At 50.2% G+C, this 19,448-nt stretch overlaps 1 protein-coding gene across 1 annotated transcript in view; it reads right to left on the reverse strand.

Annotated features, from left to right (window-relative positions):
* Positions 1–19,448, reverse strand: part of LOC132244199 (DLA class II histocompatibility antigen, DR-1 beta chain-like) — a 115,803-nt gene that overhangs the window by 76,579 nt on the left and 19,776 nt on the right. Inside the window, exon 2 of the mRNA XM_059715277.1 lies at positions 6,048–6,329. Coding sequence (XP_059571260.1) covers positions 6,048–6,329 — 282 coding nt within the window. The remainder of the gene's footprint in view (positions 1–6,047; positions 6,330–19,448) is intronic.

Genomic DNA, 19,448 nt, shown 5'->3' on the forward strand with positions numbered 1-19,448 from the left:
GGTCTTCTACAGATCACGAGACCAGGAGTAAGTGCTGGTTGAGGTTTTCATCAAACAGCCAGTGGTAGTTTCCCGATCACAGGACCTAGGGCCTCTGATCAATACAATCAGAAATGCAAACTTTGAGTTACGAGGGGTACTGGCCACCTTAAAACATACTGACACACATGTACACACACTCATACACACAATTGCTGCAATATTAGTGTAGCACCAATGTTGGTTTATACCTATGCAGGGCAATGGTGTCTGCTGTCAATAGTCAGCTTCCTCCAAGGTGACATTTTCTCCAGAATGGGGTCACCTGCTTGTCCTTCTGTCTCGGTAGTCAGGTGCTGGATGAGAGGGCGCCACTGAGGGTCATGTTTCACTTCCTTTCATCCCTTTCTGGCAGACTTCTTTGATCCCCACATACAAGGTATGACTTACTCCAAAGACTACGTTCATTAAAAGTTAAAAGGTATAAAACATAAAATGCAGAATACCAGGCTAAAGATGAGACAGATGAAATATAAAAATGCACTGTGAGAAATATTTAAAAATGCAATGTGAGATAGTGAGGATCAATGCCACTGGGGACAGTGAGCGAGTTAGGTTGATGCAGGCACATAGATTGATTTAGGGTAAAACTGTAGACAGATATGGGAAGTTTGCTTTGGGATACAGGTCTTAATCAAAGGTGGAACAATTTCACCAGGATATATTTACAGTCATGTTTCCAATGCACTTTTGCTTTTCTTGTCTCTTACAGGCTTTGCTTTGAAGTGGATATTTTAGTTCTTTATTGACACAACTCAATTGAGATATGGATGTAGTTCCTAGGTTTCTCCTACAGAAAGCCACTTCAGCTTCTTGGCTTGCAACACCCATGCAATGAGCGTGCTAGGTCTCTGCCATTACTTATAAGGAAAAAGTAATGCACAAAAGGGTGGGGGGAGGCGGGAAGGTGCATCCAAGAAGGGGTGTATGTTATATCAAGGCCCAGAAAGGGAGTGTACAAAGGGGGCTCCCTGTTACAGCAACCTTCCAACACAAGATGAAGAAAATTTGGCTGAAGTGCTCTATGCCATTCTTGCCTTAGTCTTCACAGGCAAGGCCAGCTCCCAGACTACTGCACCGGGAAGCACAGTTTGGAGAGGAGGTCAGCAGCGCTCGGTGGTGAAAGAAGAGGCTGGGGACAGCAACAGACATGGAGACTCTGCACTTCCAGGGGTTAAGACAAGGCAGCCTCATAGGTGCATTAAGAGCTGGTGGTTAGGGAGTGGGAAGTGGGTGGTGGTGGTCTCAGCAGCCCCAGGAGCAGGGCAGGGATGTAGCCAGAGAAGTCTTGTGCCCAGAAAAAGGGCAGAGGCAGGAGCCAGAGATGGCTCAGGCTTGTGAGCAGAGTATGTTGAGTTGTAATGGTTGGGAGGGATGGGCATTAGCGGTGTATGAAACAGGCTGTATTCGATTCCGATTTGGACTTGGCTTGAATCAAGGACCGTGATTTGATTCCTTGATTTGTTGGCCGAATCCGAATCTGAAGATTTGATGCTGATTCAGAGAATCAGTGATTCGGCCGTAGACACAGCTTTCAATGTGTTTTCTATGTACCTCGAGGTACCAGGCCCAGCTCCTGAATGCTGAGATGCTGGGGCACATCTAGTGTCCCACAGGAGCGAGGGGGGGTCCCCAGCGTGCTCGGCAGTAGACCCAGAAATTGTGCAGAAGCACTTTTGGTCTACTTCTGGGTCCGCTGGGGGGTGCGCTGGGCCCCCGCTACCCCACACACACTGCCCTGGCTCCGCAATCAGCCACAGGGAGGGGCCCACTCTGTCAGAGCTTCACTCCCATTTGATTCCTGATTGACACTGCTTTCCTCTAACAACTCCCACCACCAAAATGAATGTGGCAGCCATGGGCTGAGGGAAACACCAGCTGCAGTTAGGAGATCACGGGAGAGCCTGACTTTGCTACACAGGGCTGTAAACCCACACGGCTTTGGAAATGCAGTTGCAGGGAAATGGAGCTCTGAAAACAGAGGGCTCAACACGCTGCAGACACTGGTGAGACAATTTATTGGTCAGAAACACCATCACCCCCAGCAGGACAGAAACCTGCTCTTTTCCAGTCCCCAAGGATTGATCCAGAGCAGTAGTGGAAGCAATTACAATAGCACAAGCTCCAGCACCTGACTCAATGCACCTGCTTCTATCCAACAGACATTTTTAAATCTGCAGGTCCAGATGCCCTCCACCCAAGGGTGTTGAGGGAGCTGGCAGGGGTCATCGCGGAGCCCTTGGCCCGGCTGTATGAGCATTTGTGGTCATCTGGCCAGGTGCCGGGGGATTGGAAACTGGCTAATGTGGTCCCAATTTTCAAGAAAGGGAGAAGGAGGACCCAAGTAATTATAGGCCTGTAAGTCTCACCTCGGTGCTTGGGAAGCTCTTGGAGGGGATCATCAATGAGCACATCTGTGGGGGCCAGCAGGGGAGATCATGCTTAGGGGAAACCAGCATGGGTTCACCAAAGGCAGGACCTGCCTGACCAACCTGATTGCCTTTTACGACCAAGTAACTAAATCCTTGGATGATGGTGTCACTGTGGACGTAGTCTTTCTAGACTTTAAGAAGGCCTTTGACACTCTCTCTCACCCCATCCTCATCAATAAATTAAGCAACTGCGGCATTGATGCCTGCACAGTTGGATGGGTAAAAAATTGGCTAATGGGGTGCACCCAGAGAGTAGTGGTGGACGGGTTGTACTCAACCTGGCGAGATGTGAGCAGTGGGGTACCCCAGGGCTCGTTCCTTGGGCCCGCACTGTTTAACATCTTCATCAGCAACTTGGACTAGGGGGTGGAAAGAACACTGTCCAAGTTTGCTGATGACACTAAGTGGGGCGAGGTGGCCACACTTGAGGGGAGAGAGAGGCTGCAACTAGATTTAGGCAGGCTAAAAAGTGGGCAGATGAGAATAGGATGGGGTTCAATGTAGACAAATGCAGGGTGCTGCACCTTGGGAGAAGGAATCCACAGCATACATACAGGATGGGGAGATCCCTTCTTGAAAGAACAGAGGTGGAAAGGGATCTCGGAGTCATTATTGACTCCAAGGTGAACATGAGCAGCCAATGCCAGACTACAGCCCGTCAGGCCGGCCATACCTTCCAAAGGTATACCGGCCATGCATCCAAAGGTACATCTCAAGCTGGTCCAGAGAGGTGATCCTCCCCCTCTATGCGACTTTGGTCAGGCCGCAGTTGGAGTACTGTGTCCAGTACTGGGCACCGCACTTCAAAAGGGATGTGGTCAGCCTGGAGAGGGTTCAGAGGAGGGCCACCCACTTGGTGAGAGGGCAACAGGACAGGCCCTACTAGGAGAGACTGAGGGACCTGAACCTGTTCAGCTTCTGCAAGAGGAGGCTGAGGGGGAGCCTGGTGGCTGTCTACAAGCTCATCAGGGGAGATCAACAGCAAATAGGCAGAGCTCTTTTCTCCCCAGCACCACTGGGGGTGACAATGAACAATGGTCATAAGCTGATGGAGAATAGGTTTAGGTTAGAGATCAGAAAGCAATATTTTACAGCTAGGGTGGCCAAAACCTGGAACCAACTTCCCAGGGAAGAGGTCCTTGCCCCTACCATGGGCTAATTCAAGGGGAGGTTGGATGATCACCTGTCTGGGGTCTTGTGAACCCAGCATTCATTCCTGCCTGTGGCAGGGGGTCAGGCTAGATGATCTGTTCAGGTCCCTCCTGACCCTAGCTACTATGAAACTATGAAACAGCCCCACAGGACACCCTGGGACCCCAAGTCAGTCTTACCAAATCACAATTAGGCCCCATGAGAGTCTTGAACCAAAGGGCTGTGACAACTGCTGCAAATGGCCTTGTTACAGCTCCCCGTGTCTCAGATCAGAGTCCCCGAAGGTCCCCCAAAAGCAGTAGCATTTCTGAGTGCAGATGTGGTGCAGGCTTAGGCAGATAAAAGGTTAATTCTGAGGAGTCAACCCCAGGGATCCAGGTGAGGACGAGGGAAAGTGAGAAGAGCTCCAGACACAGGGACAGGTGCCAGGAGACGGGGCTGGAGAATCACGCTGGGCAATGCAGGCCCCGAAGCTGCAGGATCTAACTGAGGAGCCCTGCAGGGAGAGAGGGGAGACATCAGCACAGGGAGGGACTAGCGGCACTGGGGAAGGGCCAGAGCAGGGATCTGACAGGCGCCAGGGCCTCCCTAGAGGCTTGTCTGGAGCCTCCGGGTGGGGAGATGCTTTTGCAGGGCCCAGGATGCTCTGACCGTGGGAGTAGCTCTAGGTTTGGCCCAAATGGCACTAATGAGGGAGATGGAGACTCCTCCTCTTCCTCACTGCAATTGCTCCATGTTCCAGCTCCCACCCATGCTGGGCTGGGCAAGTGTTGGGGTGAAAGGGCAGGGGCAGCCGCTCCATGGACTCCCTGTACAGCCTGTGGCCCTGACGAGGAGGGGGCTTCGTAGGGGTAGACAGAGATGGAAATTACCTGTTGGCTGGGGAACGGGGTGGCCTGGAAAACAAGGACAAACATGGTGAGAGTCTCACCAGAGGCAGCCCCTCTGAGAGATCAGAGATCCTGCCCTAGCCCTGAGGTGCAGAGCAGACCCCATTAGGGACCCCACATCCCCCATTAAAAACCCAATGACGGGCTCACCCAAACAGGGCTGGATAGAGGGATTCACTGTGTGCACAGGTAGATATTTCCCTGAACTGGATTCACCACTTTGTGATTTGGTCTCTATTTCCAGACAACATTCAGCGAGGATGCATTCAAGCAGGGTCAGACTTGTGTGAGCCACGGTGCCAGCTAGGAAGGTGTGTCTGTATCTTCACTATATGACCCAAGACAGGCAGGGAGAAACGGGTTGAACCAAGTGTTCAGTACACCCATAGACCAGACCATGGCTGTGCAGATTTTGGAGGAGCCCTTGCTATGTTTTTCTTTTGTGCCAAAAACAGCAATTGAAAATTTAGGGAAGAAGGAGGTGGTGAGGAGTATCATAAAGAAGGAAACTGATTCCAATAAGCATGGGTGCAAGAGAAAATGTACTCTCTCTCATACTGCAGGCACTTTTCCTTAAGAAAAAAAAATAACACCCAAAACTCCACCTGAAAGAAATTGCAGTGAGCAGTATATGGGAGAAATATGGTAAGAGCAGCTTCTGCTAGTTCCCAGGTAGGCGTCAAAGCTGCATGGGCCCCACAGGGAGCAGAGCCAGGAGCAGTGCTTTCTCCTTTCTGCTGCTGCTCCTCATCTCCTGACTGCAGGAAAGGTCTGTTATGCTCCTCTCTGCCAGTCACAATGCAGGGGGACATTTTCTCCTTGGGTCTGGTGTAGGTGAGAGAATCCTTCCCCTGTTCCACATCCCTCCCTGATTGTCTAGGGTAATAGTGAGACCAGGACAACTGACACTTGCAGGCCTTTCACACCTGCAGGGCTGAGGATCTACATTATATTGGGCTGAACAAAATGAGTCTGCCCCACCAGCTGCCAAACTTCCTCAGTTGGAGCAACAAAGTCGAGACAAGGGCAGCTGATATTAAGGTCTGCTGGGATATGAAGTTTTCCCAGGGGCAAACCTGGGTCTGTGCCAGCAGACAAGCAACAGGACAGAGGAGAGACGTTTGGGGCAGAAAGCCCCCCTGATACCTCTGAGGTGTGAGAGGGAGCGGAGCCTGCAGACAGACCGACAGGCTGAGCATTTTGCTCCAACGATGCCTTGGTTCCAGCATCCCAGCCGAGCCCCACTCACCTTTCTTGTTCCTCAGGTAGATGAGGAGACCCAGAGCCAGGAAGATCAGCCCCAGCACAAAGCCCCCGACCCCCGTCAGCATCTTGCTCCGGGCTGAGTCTGACTGCGCATCTGTGGAGACAGGACCCGGAGGTGAAGGGCTCAGTGTGGGCTTCCACCCAATGCTCACACCCCTGCGCGCTGTGGGAAAGGGGTCTGACCATGGACAGCCCTTGTGGGGCTGCACAAAGGGAGACCCGTTTCCTCCAAGATCTCAGGGGCTGCCCCAGGCTCCCAGTTCCTTACCCCAGAGCACAGTGACAGGGTCCGGCAGGCTGCTGTGCTCCACCTGGCAGGTGTAGGCGTCCCCGCTCCGGGGGGTCATTTCCAGCATCACCAGGATCTGGAAGGTCCAGTCTCCGTTCTGCATCAGCTCCGTGGACACCACTCCGGCCGTCTGCTCCTGCCCATTCTTCAACCATTTCACCTTGATCCTGCCGGGCAAAAACCCCGTCACGGAGCAAATCAGTGTGTCTGGGTGGGCCTGGGCCCCTGATTTTGTTGGGGAGACTTTCACCTTGGGCTTCACTGAGAGGGAAAGACATGGAGAGAATGAGCTGGGGGAAAGAATGATTCCTCCATCAGGGAAAGTTTTCTCCCCCCAACCCCTGCCAGCCTCAGTTTCTCTCACCCCTGACCCTCAAGTTCATTTAAATTTTTACTTTGGTGCTACTATAAAACTGCTGTGTTTTCCCACATGCAGCACACATTCTTTTGCCCAAGAACAAATAACTGGACTTTGCAATGTGAATCTGAACACGGTAAGAGCAGTTTCTGAGCAAATGCGAATGTCAAATCTTCAGGGACTCTCAAGAAGCGAAGCAAGTAGTAGCCTCCCTGCTACTACTTGCTTACTTATTTTAAGAAAATGTATTTTTCTCCCCTGATGCATGTTGTTGCTACTGCATGTTGCATTCAAGATAATATGATATTTTTTTATAATTAAAGCTAAACTTTAATTGGAGTTTCTTTTTTTATTTGCAAATCCATGAGTGTCTTTCAAAGACTCTGGATTCCCTTTTTCATTCAAGATGTCAGGGGGAGACCTCTCCAGTTTGGAGGCCAAGCTGTATGGCTGCAGCACCAAGTGTCCTGTCCTGGATTAATGGCTTCCAGCTGTGGACAGCCAGGGGCTTTGCTTGGGAATGCCAGAGAGTGGGAAAGATACCCCAGGTTTGGGACCTAGCCTTGTCCCCAGGAGACTGCATCATGTGTCTTACAAGCAGACGTTCGGGTTTTCCATTTACTGCAGAAGAATGTCGATGCTCTCCTTTAAAGAGAAAAGGTGGCTGGGTAGAGATGCAGCCCCGTATGCAAGTCCCCCTGGTCTGTCACTCCTCATCCTGTTGGTGGCACAGCCTTAGTCCATGGTGGCAGGGCTGGTGCGGAGGTGTTGGCAGCAGCGGCAGCAGAGAGTCTTGCCACCCTGCTCCACCCTCCTGTGCCAGGTCCTACCCCCTGGGCCACAAAGGCAGCTCCTGCCTGGTGGTCCGGCCAAGCTATAGCCTCACGCCCTGCTGTGGGCACACAAATCTGGAGAGGCATGTCCCCCCCATGCCACCCCAACTCGTCTCCTATGCTGTTGCCTATGGTTGGGCACCTCCCCTGCCCCATACAACTCCCTTCCCAATATACAGAGGGGCTGCAGCCTGGGGGAGGGGGAAGTGGATTGCACGTGAGGGGCACCAGCAGGGCTGAGGTGCATGGGGGGTTGCCAGGAGAGAGGGAAACTGGCAGGGATGGGGGGCTGTGGGTCAGCAGTGTGGGGCACCAGTGGGGATGACGGACTGCGGTTTGAGACTGAGGGGCACTGGTGAAGATGGGGAGGTGCAGGTCAGGAGTGAGGGGCATCGGCAGGGATAGTGGGCTGTGGGTCAGGATTGAGGGACATTGGTGAGGATGGGGGGTGCAGGTCAGTAGTAAGGGGTATCAGCAGGGCTGGGAGGGCTACAGCTTGATAGTGAGAGGTACTGGCATATCAGGGCTGCTCAATAGCACAAAGCAGCAGAGGAGTGGGGAGGGAGCAGCTGCGCCTGGACCCACATCCTGGTGAGTGAAGGGGGCAGGGGAAGCTCTGATTTTCCATGATCAGTGACCAAAATCAAATGCCAAAATATAGAGGTATTTAGATTGTATTTTATTATAATGACTGAGGCACTGGCTGGTTTCCAAATTGGTTTAAAACAGCAAATATCTCAATAAAGCTTGTGTGCAGCTGACACCTCTATATACAGGGGAGTTTCATTTTAGTCACTTGGTACCTGCTGTCTGGTGGGAGTTTGTCCATCTCCTCTGGGCTGCTGCTCTCCCTGCCATCGCTTCATCAGCACAAGGAATTTCTCCCTTTAGCGGATCCCTCCCAGTCCCTGCTGTCTGCCCAGGGGAGAGTTGCATGTGTCCCTGCCACACAGATCTCTCTGTAGCTGCCTGACCTTGTGCCCAGTGCAAGTGCCCGCAGGAGAGGAGCTGGATAGAGAATGGGGCTTCCTCTGGGCCTAGCTGGCCCTGTGCACCAGTTGGCCATGCAAAGCACCAGGGTGGTCAGAGCCAATTGCAGTACAGGACAGCTGGACCATTAGTTGGAGCAGAAGTGGGAGAGGGGAAGTGGAGCAGACAGCCCAGGGCTTTGGGGAAGGAGATGAGTTTTTTGTACTTCACAACCTCCGTGGAGTGGATCGCAGACACCATGCTCCCACCAGTGGGACACTCACTTGGAGGAGACAGGAGGAGCACGGCTTCTTCACGGACATCCCAGGGCTACATACAGCTGAGGAGAACCTGGCTTGGCCCAGCCCCATGATTTTCCAGTCCCTGTCCAGGACTGAGCCACCCCAGGGGGTCTCAGCAGGGACATTCCCCCTGTGAGTCACCACTGCACCCTTTGCTCCAGCAGGCTTTGGTTTCTATCCCCACTTCTGGGAGGACATTGGGGTTTTGTGGGTTCAAACAGGAAACTAACTGAACATGGACTCATAACTGGGTGCTGATGAAGGGATGTGCTTCCCTGGGCTATTGCGGGGTGGGGGTGGTTGTGAGGGGGTGGTGTTGGTAGGGTCAGGTCTGGAGAAGGAGCAGGGCAAGGGGGTCCCTGTGCACCCAGCACTGGGGAAACCCCCCCTGGCAGAGTCTGGCACTTGGGAACCCCTTGACCACAATGTGGAGTCTAGGGAGCACCTCTGTGGTGTTTGGAGCTGAAGGGACACGGGTGTCCCCAGCAGAGGAGCGTCTCTCCCCAGTGCCAGCAGCCCCAGGACAAGGATACAGCTGCAGAAATCAAACAAGAGTCCAGCCTTGGGATCTCCTGGCAGCAGGTCTACCTGGTAACAGGTGACAAAGCAGTTCTGGTGCATATGATTGGTGCAGGTTCAGAGTAGGGACTGCACCCGCTGGAAACTCCCTGACCTAGTCTGAGCCCTGGTTCCCCATTTCCTCCCCTATTTCCCCCCTTGAAGGTTACTGGGAATCGAACCCTGGAGAGCCCCTGGTGCCAACGAGCATGTGGACGAGAAGCAGTTTTTAGAGCCTGGAAGCCACATATCGGGGAGCAGCCCTCAGCCTGGAGAGGTGCCAGGAGTGGTGATAGGGTGGTCGTTCCTCCTTTTTTATAGAGCACAGGCCTGTTTTCTGCTCCTCTGTCCTCTGTTGATACGAAACTAGATGCCTCGATGTCCTTTATTTTTCTCTAGAGACATCGAAACTTTCAACTCACAATTGAAGTTTAGGTTGTTTGTCTTCATTGGTTAATATATTTGTCATTTAATTAAGCCCATGTTTGTTTTGGTGCTGCTAATGCCAACAAAGCTCCTATTTGTCATGCTTCCTAATGGCATCCTTACGTTATGGCTGTTGCTTGCCGCCATTAAATGTTTGTCTTCAACATCAGTTTGACATCACCCTTAATTCAAAATGCCCAAGCAAAAGACATGGTTATTATGAGATAGCACTGAATTTAGTAAAAAAAAAAAAAAAAAAAAAAAAAGACTATGCACTAACTGCAAGTCTCCTCTATTCTTGAGGTACCTCGATGGCCACCCTAGCGGTGAAGCCAAAACAGAGCAGCTCAGCAAGCCTTGTCTGGAGCAAGCTGCAGAGGAAGACTTGGTAGCAGAGCGCATTCCCTGCCTACATTTGCCTTGTGAGACAGTATCTGGCACAGCCAAGAGCATGCACACTGCTATGGGGGCTCTAAGGGGAACACTTTCTAAGGCTTAATGCAGCTGTTGAAGTCACTGGCATGGGGACAGCAGTTTAAAATGGGAGGATGTGACTGAAAGCTGGAGTTTGCTCAAAGGCATCTTTCTGCGTGCCTCAAAACCACAGTGCAGCAGAGGTGAGAAAGTGAGCCATAATCTGGCAGTGTTCAATGCAGAGATAAAATAAACCTCTAAGTCTAGGCACAGAAGTTGCATTGGTCCCTGGATAAGTTGTGTCTGGGTTTGTCCTGGGATAAAAAGACTCTGGATTGACGTGCACACCCTTCACTCATGTAATCAGGGTTTAGTAAGTGGCTGAATGCAGTGCTGCTTTTCAGTCATTGATTTAATGATGACATCCCAGGATAACCGTACAGATGCACTTTGCAATATCCCGGGATAAAATGTTACTACCTCTTATCCAGGAAACTTTGTTAGGATTTATCCTGGGCAGCGGACATGGACATCTACAGGCCTGCACGTTGTCCCAGGACAAAACTGTTTATCCCAATTAGATAAATGTAACCTGTTTGCAATCTAAGAGGATGGCAGGGCAGGGAAGTGGCAACAAATGTAAATTAAAGAGCCCCAAAATGCCAATCTGGGCAGCAGTGGGTATATGATGTCTCTGGGAGAGATGGCTGCTTAAAGCCAGAGCTCTAGGGAGAATCCAACACAATGCAAAGGCCTCGGTTCTTCCTTTTAGGCATTTTCTCCTAAATGTTAGAGGGTAGCCACACATAAAGAAGACTGATATATGAGAAGGTTTCTCCTCCAAAGGATATCACAGGAAAAATTGTGAAGTAACAAGCTGACTCTGGGCACGTCTACACATACAATCCATGTACATGAATAAACTCTAGAACTTATTGCTGTGGAGTGTTTTGCTCGTGGGTGTGCCATTTGAATGTGTGCAGCACACTGGAGTTCAGTCAGAGCAGCCTGGGCGTGAAGGGGACCCAGGGGGCAGCCTGCCAGCCAAGGCTGCTCTGACCGGGCTCCATGTGCAGCAGGGCGGGGGCTGGCCAAGGCAGGAGGGTGCTTCAGTGTGGAGCTAGTTGGCAGCCCCATCCTGAAGCATCCTCCTGCCTCAGCCGGCCCTGTCACCATCCACATGTGCGCTCTGGCATATGAAACCAGGCCACCCCAGGGTAGTTACTGTGTTTAGCAGGACTACCCTGCAGCAGCATTTATTAGTGTACTGAGACTTAACAGTGTCGTACATGTAGACGGGGCCATTTTACTGCACAGCGAACAGTGCACTGCACAAGAAACATCTTGTGTAGACTGCCCTAATAATCACAGCATTTAAGCACAACCATCTCAGCAGCCTTGGGACCGACTTCACTTGTCTCGACTCAGAGAAGAAAAATGAAACGCAGCAGAAGGGGCTACACCTTTGCACTTCTGTTTACCCAAGAAAGACAACAGCACACCACAAAGGATACGGCAAAAGGAGTTCAGAGTCTCAGCAGACCAAAGCTGCTAGAGAACAACTCTGAAGCACAAGCACATTTCAGACAGAGATGCTGAACCCCTAAACTAGAATCCAGCCCTTCTAATGGGCCTGGCAACAAGGCAATTTATGTTATATAAAACGTATCAGTAAACACGACTGATCCGAATTAGCCCAGTGTTCCTCTCGTGTAGCTTCCTGACCTGTATTGAAGAACTCTATCTGACTCAGGAAGTGCAAGGGACAACCGGGGCTAATGCTCTCCTAGACTTGGTCTTGGCCAAAGGAGACGCTCTGGTGAGTAACTTGAAAATACAAGGTAGTCTGGGTGACAGCGACCACAAGGCAGACAAATCAGCTAGCATGGTTGAAATTTTGGACTTCAAAAAAATGAATTACAACAGGCTCATGGCAATAGTAGGGGAAGTGATGCGGGACCAGGGGCCGAAGGAGAATGGAGTACATGAAGAGTTGTAATTCCTGAAGGACATTATGCTTGAAGCACAAAAAAAGACCATTCTCGTGTGGAGGAAAGGTAGCAGAAGGGCTGGCAAACCCTCTTAGCTTAGTAGGAGTATCATGGTCCCCTTGAAAAAGAAAAAAGAGGTACACAGGCAATGGAAACTTGGGACAGTCCACAAGGAGGACTATACAACAAAGATCTGCACTTGTAAGGAGATTAGAAAAGCTAAAGTGGCGACTGAATTTAAGTCAGCAATGGGAATCAAGGACAATAAAAATTCCTTCTTTAGGTACGTAGGTAGCAGAAGAAAATCCCATGGAAGAGTGGCATCACTGCTTAATACCTCAGGACAGCTGGCTACTGACACTCAGGGAAAAAATGAACTCCTGAATAACTACTTTTCTTTGTTTTTTTACCAGACCAACGGGAAAATCATGCAAGATAAGATTCGAAGCGGGCATGCTGGGATTGACCACCTTCCTACTATTGATGCTGAGCTGGTAGGTGATCAGTTAGAAAAGTTAAACTTTTATAACTTAGCAGGATCAGACGAACTTCACCCGAGAGTGCTGAAAGAGCTGGCTGAGGTCGTTGTGGGACCTCTGGAGAAACTCTTCCAAAACTCATGGCGCTTGGGGGAGGTCCCTGAAGACTGGAAGAGGGCCAAAGTTGTGGACATCTTCAACTGGGCAACTATAGGCCAATTAGCCTAACTTCAATCCCAGGGAAAATCCTGGAAAAATTCATCAACGAGTCTACACGCGATATGTTTGTGGAAGGTAGGATTCTGAACGACAGCCGGCATGGCTTCATTGAGGGCAGGACTTGTCATCAATCTCATTTCCTTCTATGACCAGGTATCTCGCCACTTGGATAAGAGAGAGATGGTTGACATCGTATACCTAGACTTACAAAAGGCCTTTGATCTGGTATCCCATGATGTTCTCACGGGAAAATTGGAGGACTGTGGGCTTAACTGTTGGTTAGGTGAGTAGGAAACTGCTCTGCTGGACTCAGAGAGTTTTTCTGAATGGATGTGTGTCGTCCTGGTGACAAGTGGCCAGTGGTGTCCCTTAGGCATTGGTGCTCGGTCCAGTGCTTTTCAACATCTTTATCAATGATTTGAATGTGGGGGTGAAGAGCTCAATGGCTAAGTTTGTGGATGACACCAAGCTATGGGGGAGTGTGGTCACACTTGAAGATAGGCTGCAGATTCAGGTGAACCTAGACAGGCTGGCAAGCTGGGCAGACAGGAACCAGATGAAGTTCAATATTGAGAAGTATAAAGTGCTCCACCTGGGGAGCAAACAATCCCCAACATACTTACAGGCTTGGTGATGCCAATTTGACTCGCACCATGACTGAAAGGGACCTAGGCAAGAACACTTCATGCCTCCTGAGGCTGGGGGGGCATGGCAAGCACCTGCAGTCGGTGGCAGAGGGGGCATGGTGGCAGTGAGCGGGAACCACCCACAGGCAGCCAGGGTGTTGTTAGTTGAGAAGGGACTGCCCACAGGCGGTTGCAGCAGTGTTGGCAGCGGGGGTGGGGGGTGGCAAGCAGTGAGCAGAGACCGCCCATAGATATCACCAGCAGTATCAGCGGCAGCCAGTCCCAGGGGGTGCACCCCTAATTTCAGGGGGTGCACGGGCACCTGCATGCACTCTCCACATGTCACCAATGGTCCTAGGGGTACTAATAGGCCATACCATGAACTTGGGGAGTCAATGCAATGCTGTAGCAAGGAGGGCAAACAACCAATGCATCTCATGTAGAGCCAAGGAAGTGATTCTTTCGCTTTACTCAGCATTTGTGAGACTGCAGCTGAAGTAGTGTCCACTTCTGGGTGCTACACTTCAATGAGGACATGGACAAGCTCGAGAGAGTCCAGAAAAGAGTCACCCGTATGATCAGAGACTCACAAGGGAAGCCATATGAGGAAAGACTGAGGGACTTGGGCCACTTCAGCCTGAAAAAGAGAAGGCTGAGCAAGGGGACTTGGTAGCAGGTTACCGCTACATCAGGGGAGTACATCAAGGGCTCGGTGAGCAACTGTTCACCAGGGCACCCTTGGGGAAAAGAGGAGTAATGGCCACACTCCTGGAAGTAGCTTCAGGATCAAGTCTAGGAAAAAACTTCTTCAGGGTCCAGGTGTCCAGACTGTGAAATAAGCTCCCTCCAGAGGAGGTGCAATCGCCTACCCTGGAAATCTTCAAGAGGAGACTGACTGGACAGTCACCTCGCTGGGGTCACCTGACCCCAGTTGTCTTATTCCCTGGACCAGGGGGGCTGGACCTGATGATCTTGCAAGGTCCCTTCCAGGCCTTTACAATCTATGAATCTCTGAATTGCCTGTGTATTATCAAGTCTATTTTCGTCTATGTTAAATATATCTAGGGAGTATTTTTTCTATTGTATTTGCTAAGGCTGATATAAAAATTATTCTCTCTTTGTTTTAATAAAAAATGTAGGTCATTATAAGGCACAAATAGGTATGCCCTTATTGGTTTTAGAAGTATCACCATATGTGTTTCTTTCCAGGCATCAGACAAAAGCCTGGTACCTCAGATGTGGATGCTCTGGTCACCTGGGGGGAGGGGGGGGAAGCCCCGCTCACCGGCCCAGGTGACCAGTGATGCTTTTTAAATTGGGTGGCTAGTGACCAGCGCTGGCAGCTTCAGTTGGACCGGGTTGCTGAGGTCAGAAAGGTTATTTAAAGGCCCGGTCCAGGAAGAAGGCAGCCATTAGCCATGTGGTCACCCAGATGAATCTGAAACTGGGAGAGGACCTTCACCATCTGAAACTGGCTCTCTCCTCACAACCGCATGCTCTAAGAGTGCCCTGCCTCCAGAGGAAACTCCAACCACCTCTGGACGATGCGTGTGAGTAAGCTACTCTAGATGAGACTAGATATTTAGCTTACAGTAACTCAGATGCGTGATCAAAAGGCTACCTCAGCCATACTGGTTTTCTCTATGGGATCCCTCTGATATTCCTCTGATATTTCCATGATACTGCTCTACCTTTTACCCTGTTCCCGCCCTACCCCCTGTAATCAATACAGTTCTCCTTGTGATCAGTGTGGGAGACTTATTGAGGGGTGGGTCTAAATTATGCCGAGGAGGCCCCTTAGGACTGTGGACAAAGGGAGATTTTTCCTATTAAACCCCTGACTTGGGGAAGTGCCCCAAGTGTATGTACTGTGTCTAGTACCAAGTGGACGATCAGGCCTGCGTTCTCCAAGGTGCGCAGAGCCAGAAGTGAGTCCAGAGCCTTGGATGGTGGCAGCGGGAACCCCAGGCTAGCGGGTGTGCTCCAGGGAAGGGGTCGGCCGGACGGGAGGCACCCCAGGGAGGCATTCGGAGCCTGGAAGGTGTTCGGGTGCAGTGAGGTGGGTGGCTCATTGCAGGAGCGCCCCCTACTGGCCCGCCACAAAGAGATGGACCAGAAAGGGGACTAAACCCCTCTCTCAGATTGGGGGTGGAGACCCCAAAGGGAAAGAAAAGGCACCATGCCTGGCACACGGGTGGCTGCAATGAGCGATGGAGATGAGGGCAAAGAAGAGCTGGCACAGCTGGCCAGCAAGATGGAGCAGTTGCTCCAGAAGAGCCCAAAGATGACTCATTGGACAGGGAACAGCAAGTGATTGTGTTCCCCAGCTGCACCATGTGGGAGCCGTCAGTGCATATCCAGTGCATGGAGGGTCCAGGAGTGGACCGAGACCCCAGACCTGTAGGCAGCAGCTGTAGGTAGCAGGTCTCTAACACCTGCATGAGGCAGGACACCTGGTGCACAGATGGTGCATGGAGGGTATGGGAGTGAACCGAGGCCTCAGAGCTGCACTCGGCAGCTCAGGCCTCCAACCCCTGCATGAGGCAGGGCATGCAGTGCACAGATCGGTGCGCAGAGGGTCAGGGAGCGAACCAAGACTCCGGAGTTGCATGCACCAGCTCAGGTCTCCAACCTTCGCACAAGGCCAGGAGTGTGGGGTATAGGGGCCATCGGTAAATGGGATGGGTGCACCGGGCCAAGAGATGGCCAGAGGCCAGGAGAGCCTTGAGTAGTTGAGTTCCCCCTGCTGAGGGAGGACATGCCTTGGTCTGAGGAACGAGAGAGGCCTCGACCAGCCTGGGAGAGTTGTGAGTTGCCTGGGAAGGGAATCCCCACAGGGGAGGGTTTCCTGCTGTTTCTGTGGCTAGCTGCTGGAAGGGAAGCCCCCAACGGGGAAGGGCTTCTGGGTTTGAGGTCATCCTTTTGGGAGATTCAAGCAGAGTTACAGGGGGGCACAGGGCACTGGGGGCAGGGTACTGCAGTTTGGTGAGGGATGGGCACTGGCAGGACTGGGGTCAGTGGGTTGGGAGTGAGGGGCAGCAGAATGGCAGGGGCAGGGTCACCCCTTGGGACTGGCCATGGAAATGCTCCTTTGAAATCCCTCATTCATGACGGGCAGTTGGCTAGTAGACTTAGAAAATAATTCATCAAATGTGAAACGTGATCTCTGGATAAAATTGTACCAGTTAAAATGAACCGTCTAGCTGAAAATAGTTTTCTATTCCAAACTCTACGTACTAGTGCCAACAAGTCTTAGATGCATGCAGACTATGAGAAATAAATTTATTTTGCAAAATAAGAAACCAAGATTCAGAAATCCCACCCCACAAAGACCTCCGCAAAAGGGGAAATTGACTGGTCCAAATATTAAATAGTACTATAAGTAAATCATCTTAAATCTGATATATTAGATAACACCATTTCACAATAAACACTGGGTCCAGATAGATCAAACACCCTATCCAACAGTCAAACTTTAACTATTACAATGGCTAAAGACATCTTCCAGGCCAAATTTAATATATAAAACACCCATTTATGAGTGTCACAATGAAAACTTGGGATAAAGCATAAAAGATATTAATCATCAACTCTATCAGTCATATATAACATTATTGAATTTAAATACTAATAATTTATTTAAAAGTTTTAATATCTGGGAACATATCGCTATTATAAGTTTTGGACAACTATTCAAATAAAATAGATTTATGTGTTTTGAAGAAATACAGACGTATGACAGGAGACATTACAGTCCTATCCCCTCCCTACCCCCCATACCTTCTATTGAGACACTTTTCAACACATCCCCAAAATAAAGGTAAACCTAGATAGAAATCTAACAGAATTTGAAAAAAAATATTGATCACACCTATGAAACATATATGCCTATTGTCTGTATTTAAAAAAAAATAATTTTAAATAGCTTTATAAAAAATACAAAGTTTATAACAAAAGGACTTGACATTGGATCAGAAATTAATACTGGAGAACAGGAACCATCTGGAAAAATGGTCCTCACGTATCCATCTGCATGATAATAAAAATTATTTTGAAATCCCATGTTGATGTGATCTCACCCTACTTGGACGTCAGCCTATGTAGGCAACCCCCAGCATGGGTGTGAGAGTGTGACACATGAAGGCATTTTGTTTGGCACATGCACCTAGGGGTGGATAGCAGGGAAGGGGGAAGAGCTGCACTGCCATAACAAGGATTGGGCCACTCAAGGCTCTTCCACTGTGCGTCCCTGGCACACCAACATCGTACAAGTTGAAGTTGTGAATGTTTTTGGCACTCTACCCAAAAATGTTGCCAACCCCTGGCTTAGGCTGTGTCTAGACAAGCACTGCTGAGCAGTATGTGGTGCTACAGGCTTGTCTGCAGACCCACGTACTGCACATTCAGGCATTTCTTGCACTGCTACCTTGTTGCTTGGGGGAGGAGGGCATGGGGGATCTCCTGGGGTCAAAAAATCCTGCACAGAAAACAAGTACCATGGTGCATGTGGAGGCAGCGTGAACCACCAGAAACCAGAGATTGGTGCCCAAGCCATACTCTGGCTGACAGTTGGCTACAGCACACCTGACCCCCAGGACAGGCTGCTGGGACCAACACAGTTGCTGCCCCCATAACCCCGACCCCACCTGGGGTAACCTGGCACACACCACAGGGTGCGTGGCATGGGTGTTCCCCAGGGACAACTAGTAGCAACACAAGGTGTTAGTGGTGCTAGCAGTGCTAGTTGTCCTAAGGGAGCCAAATATCTGCACTCGTCTGGACACGGCCTTAGTGTTCTTCTTACTGAACCTTCTTGACAGCTCTGGAACACAAGAGACATAACAAATGGACTTATCTTCTAGTGGCTGCAAGAATTTCAATTGCAAAATGCTGGAAGAGAGTGACAGCCCTAAAATCACCAGCTGGTTTCAAAAAGTTTGGAAGTGTTGAGTAATGGAAAAATTGTCCCATTAAGGCTGTGTTCTACAGTGGGGAATGGGGGAAAGCCGCTTACTTAGAAAACTGATGGAAATTCTTGGAGTTTCCAGAAAAAGAAACTTCTCCTGCCTCCAAACCAGAAAGTTTTAGAAACGTTTCTGAATATTGAAAAAGAAGAGCAAGTTCTATGAGCTAACACTTAAGAAGATACTAAGCTTTGTTTTATGCAGAGTTCAGGGAGGGCTGGAGAGGACGTGAATTATTATATACAGTGAAGAAACCTCCAAGCTGAACAATAATTGAATCATAAAGAAAAGATCAGAGACTGAAAAGAAGAGAAGGAAACAAGACAAGATTCCTCCATGATCGTTGACTTGAACTAAAAGAGCTGTGTTGATGAAACATCAATGTCTGTCTTTATGTATATTTTAGGGGATTGGCTTCAGCTTTTACTATAGAATTTGTTCTTTGATTTCATAGATTTCATAGACATTAGGGCTGGAAGGGACCTCGGAAGATCATCGAGTCCAGCCCCCCGCCCAAAGGGCAGGACGTCAGCTGAGGTCATAGGATCCCAGCAAGATAAGCATCCAGTTTCGTCTTGAAGGTGTTCAATGAAGGCGCTTGAACCACCTCTGGTGGCAGGCTGTTCCAGACCTTGGGGGCTCGGACAGTAAAGAAATTCTTCCTTATGTCCAGCCTGAAACGATCTTGTAGTAGTTTGTGACCATTCAACCTTGTCATCCCTTGGGGCGCTCTGGTGAACAAACGTTCCCCCAGAAACTGGTGGTCACCCCTGATAAACTTGTAGGTGGCCATCAGATCACCCCTGAGCCTGCGCTTTTCCAGGCTAAAGAGCCCCAGGGCTCTCAGCCTGTCATCGTAGGGTCTGCTTCCCTGACCCCTGATCATGTGTGTGGCTTTTCTCTGGACTCTCTCAAGCTTCTCCACATCCTTTTTGAATTGTGGAGCCCAAAACTGGATGCAGTACTCCAGCTGCGGCCTCACTAAGGCCGAGTACAGGGGGAGAATGACGTCCCGGGATTTGTTTGAGAAGCATCTATGGATGCAAGCCAGCGTTTTGGTCGCTTTACTAGCTGCAGCATCGCATTGCAGGCTCATGTTCATCTTGTGGTCAATGATGACCCCCAAGTCTCTTTCTTCCATAGCGCTAGCCAACATGGCACTGCTGAGCCTATAAGGATGCTGCGGGTTTTTCTTCCCAAGGTGGAGAACCTTGCATTTATCGGCGTTGAACACCATCAGA

This window comes from Alligator mississippiensis, chromosome 11 (assembly GCF_030867095.1).
Source record: "Alligator mississippiensis isolate rAllMis1 chromosome 11, rAllMis1, whole genome shotgun sequence".
In the NCBI taxonomy this organism is placed as follows: domain Eukaryota; kingdom Metazoa; phylum Chordata; order Crocodylia; family Alligatoridae; genus Alligator; species Alligator mississippiensis.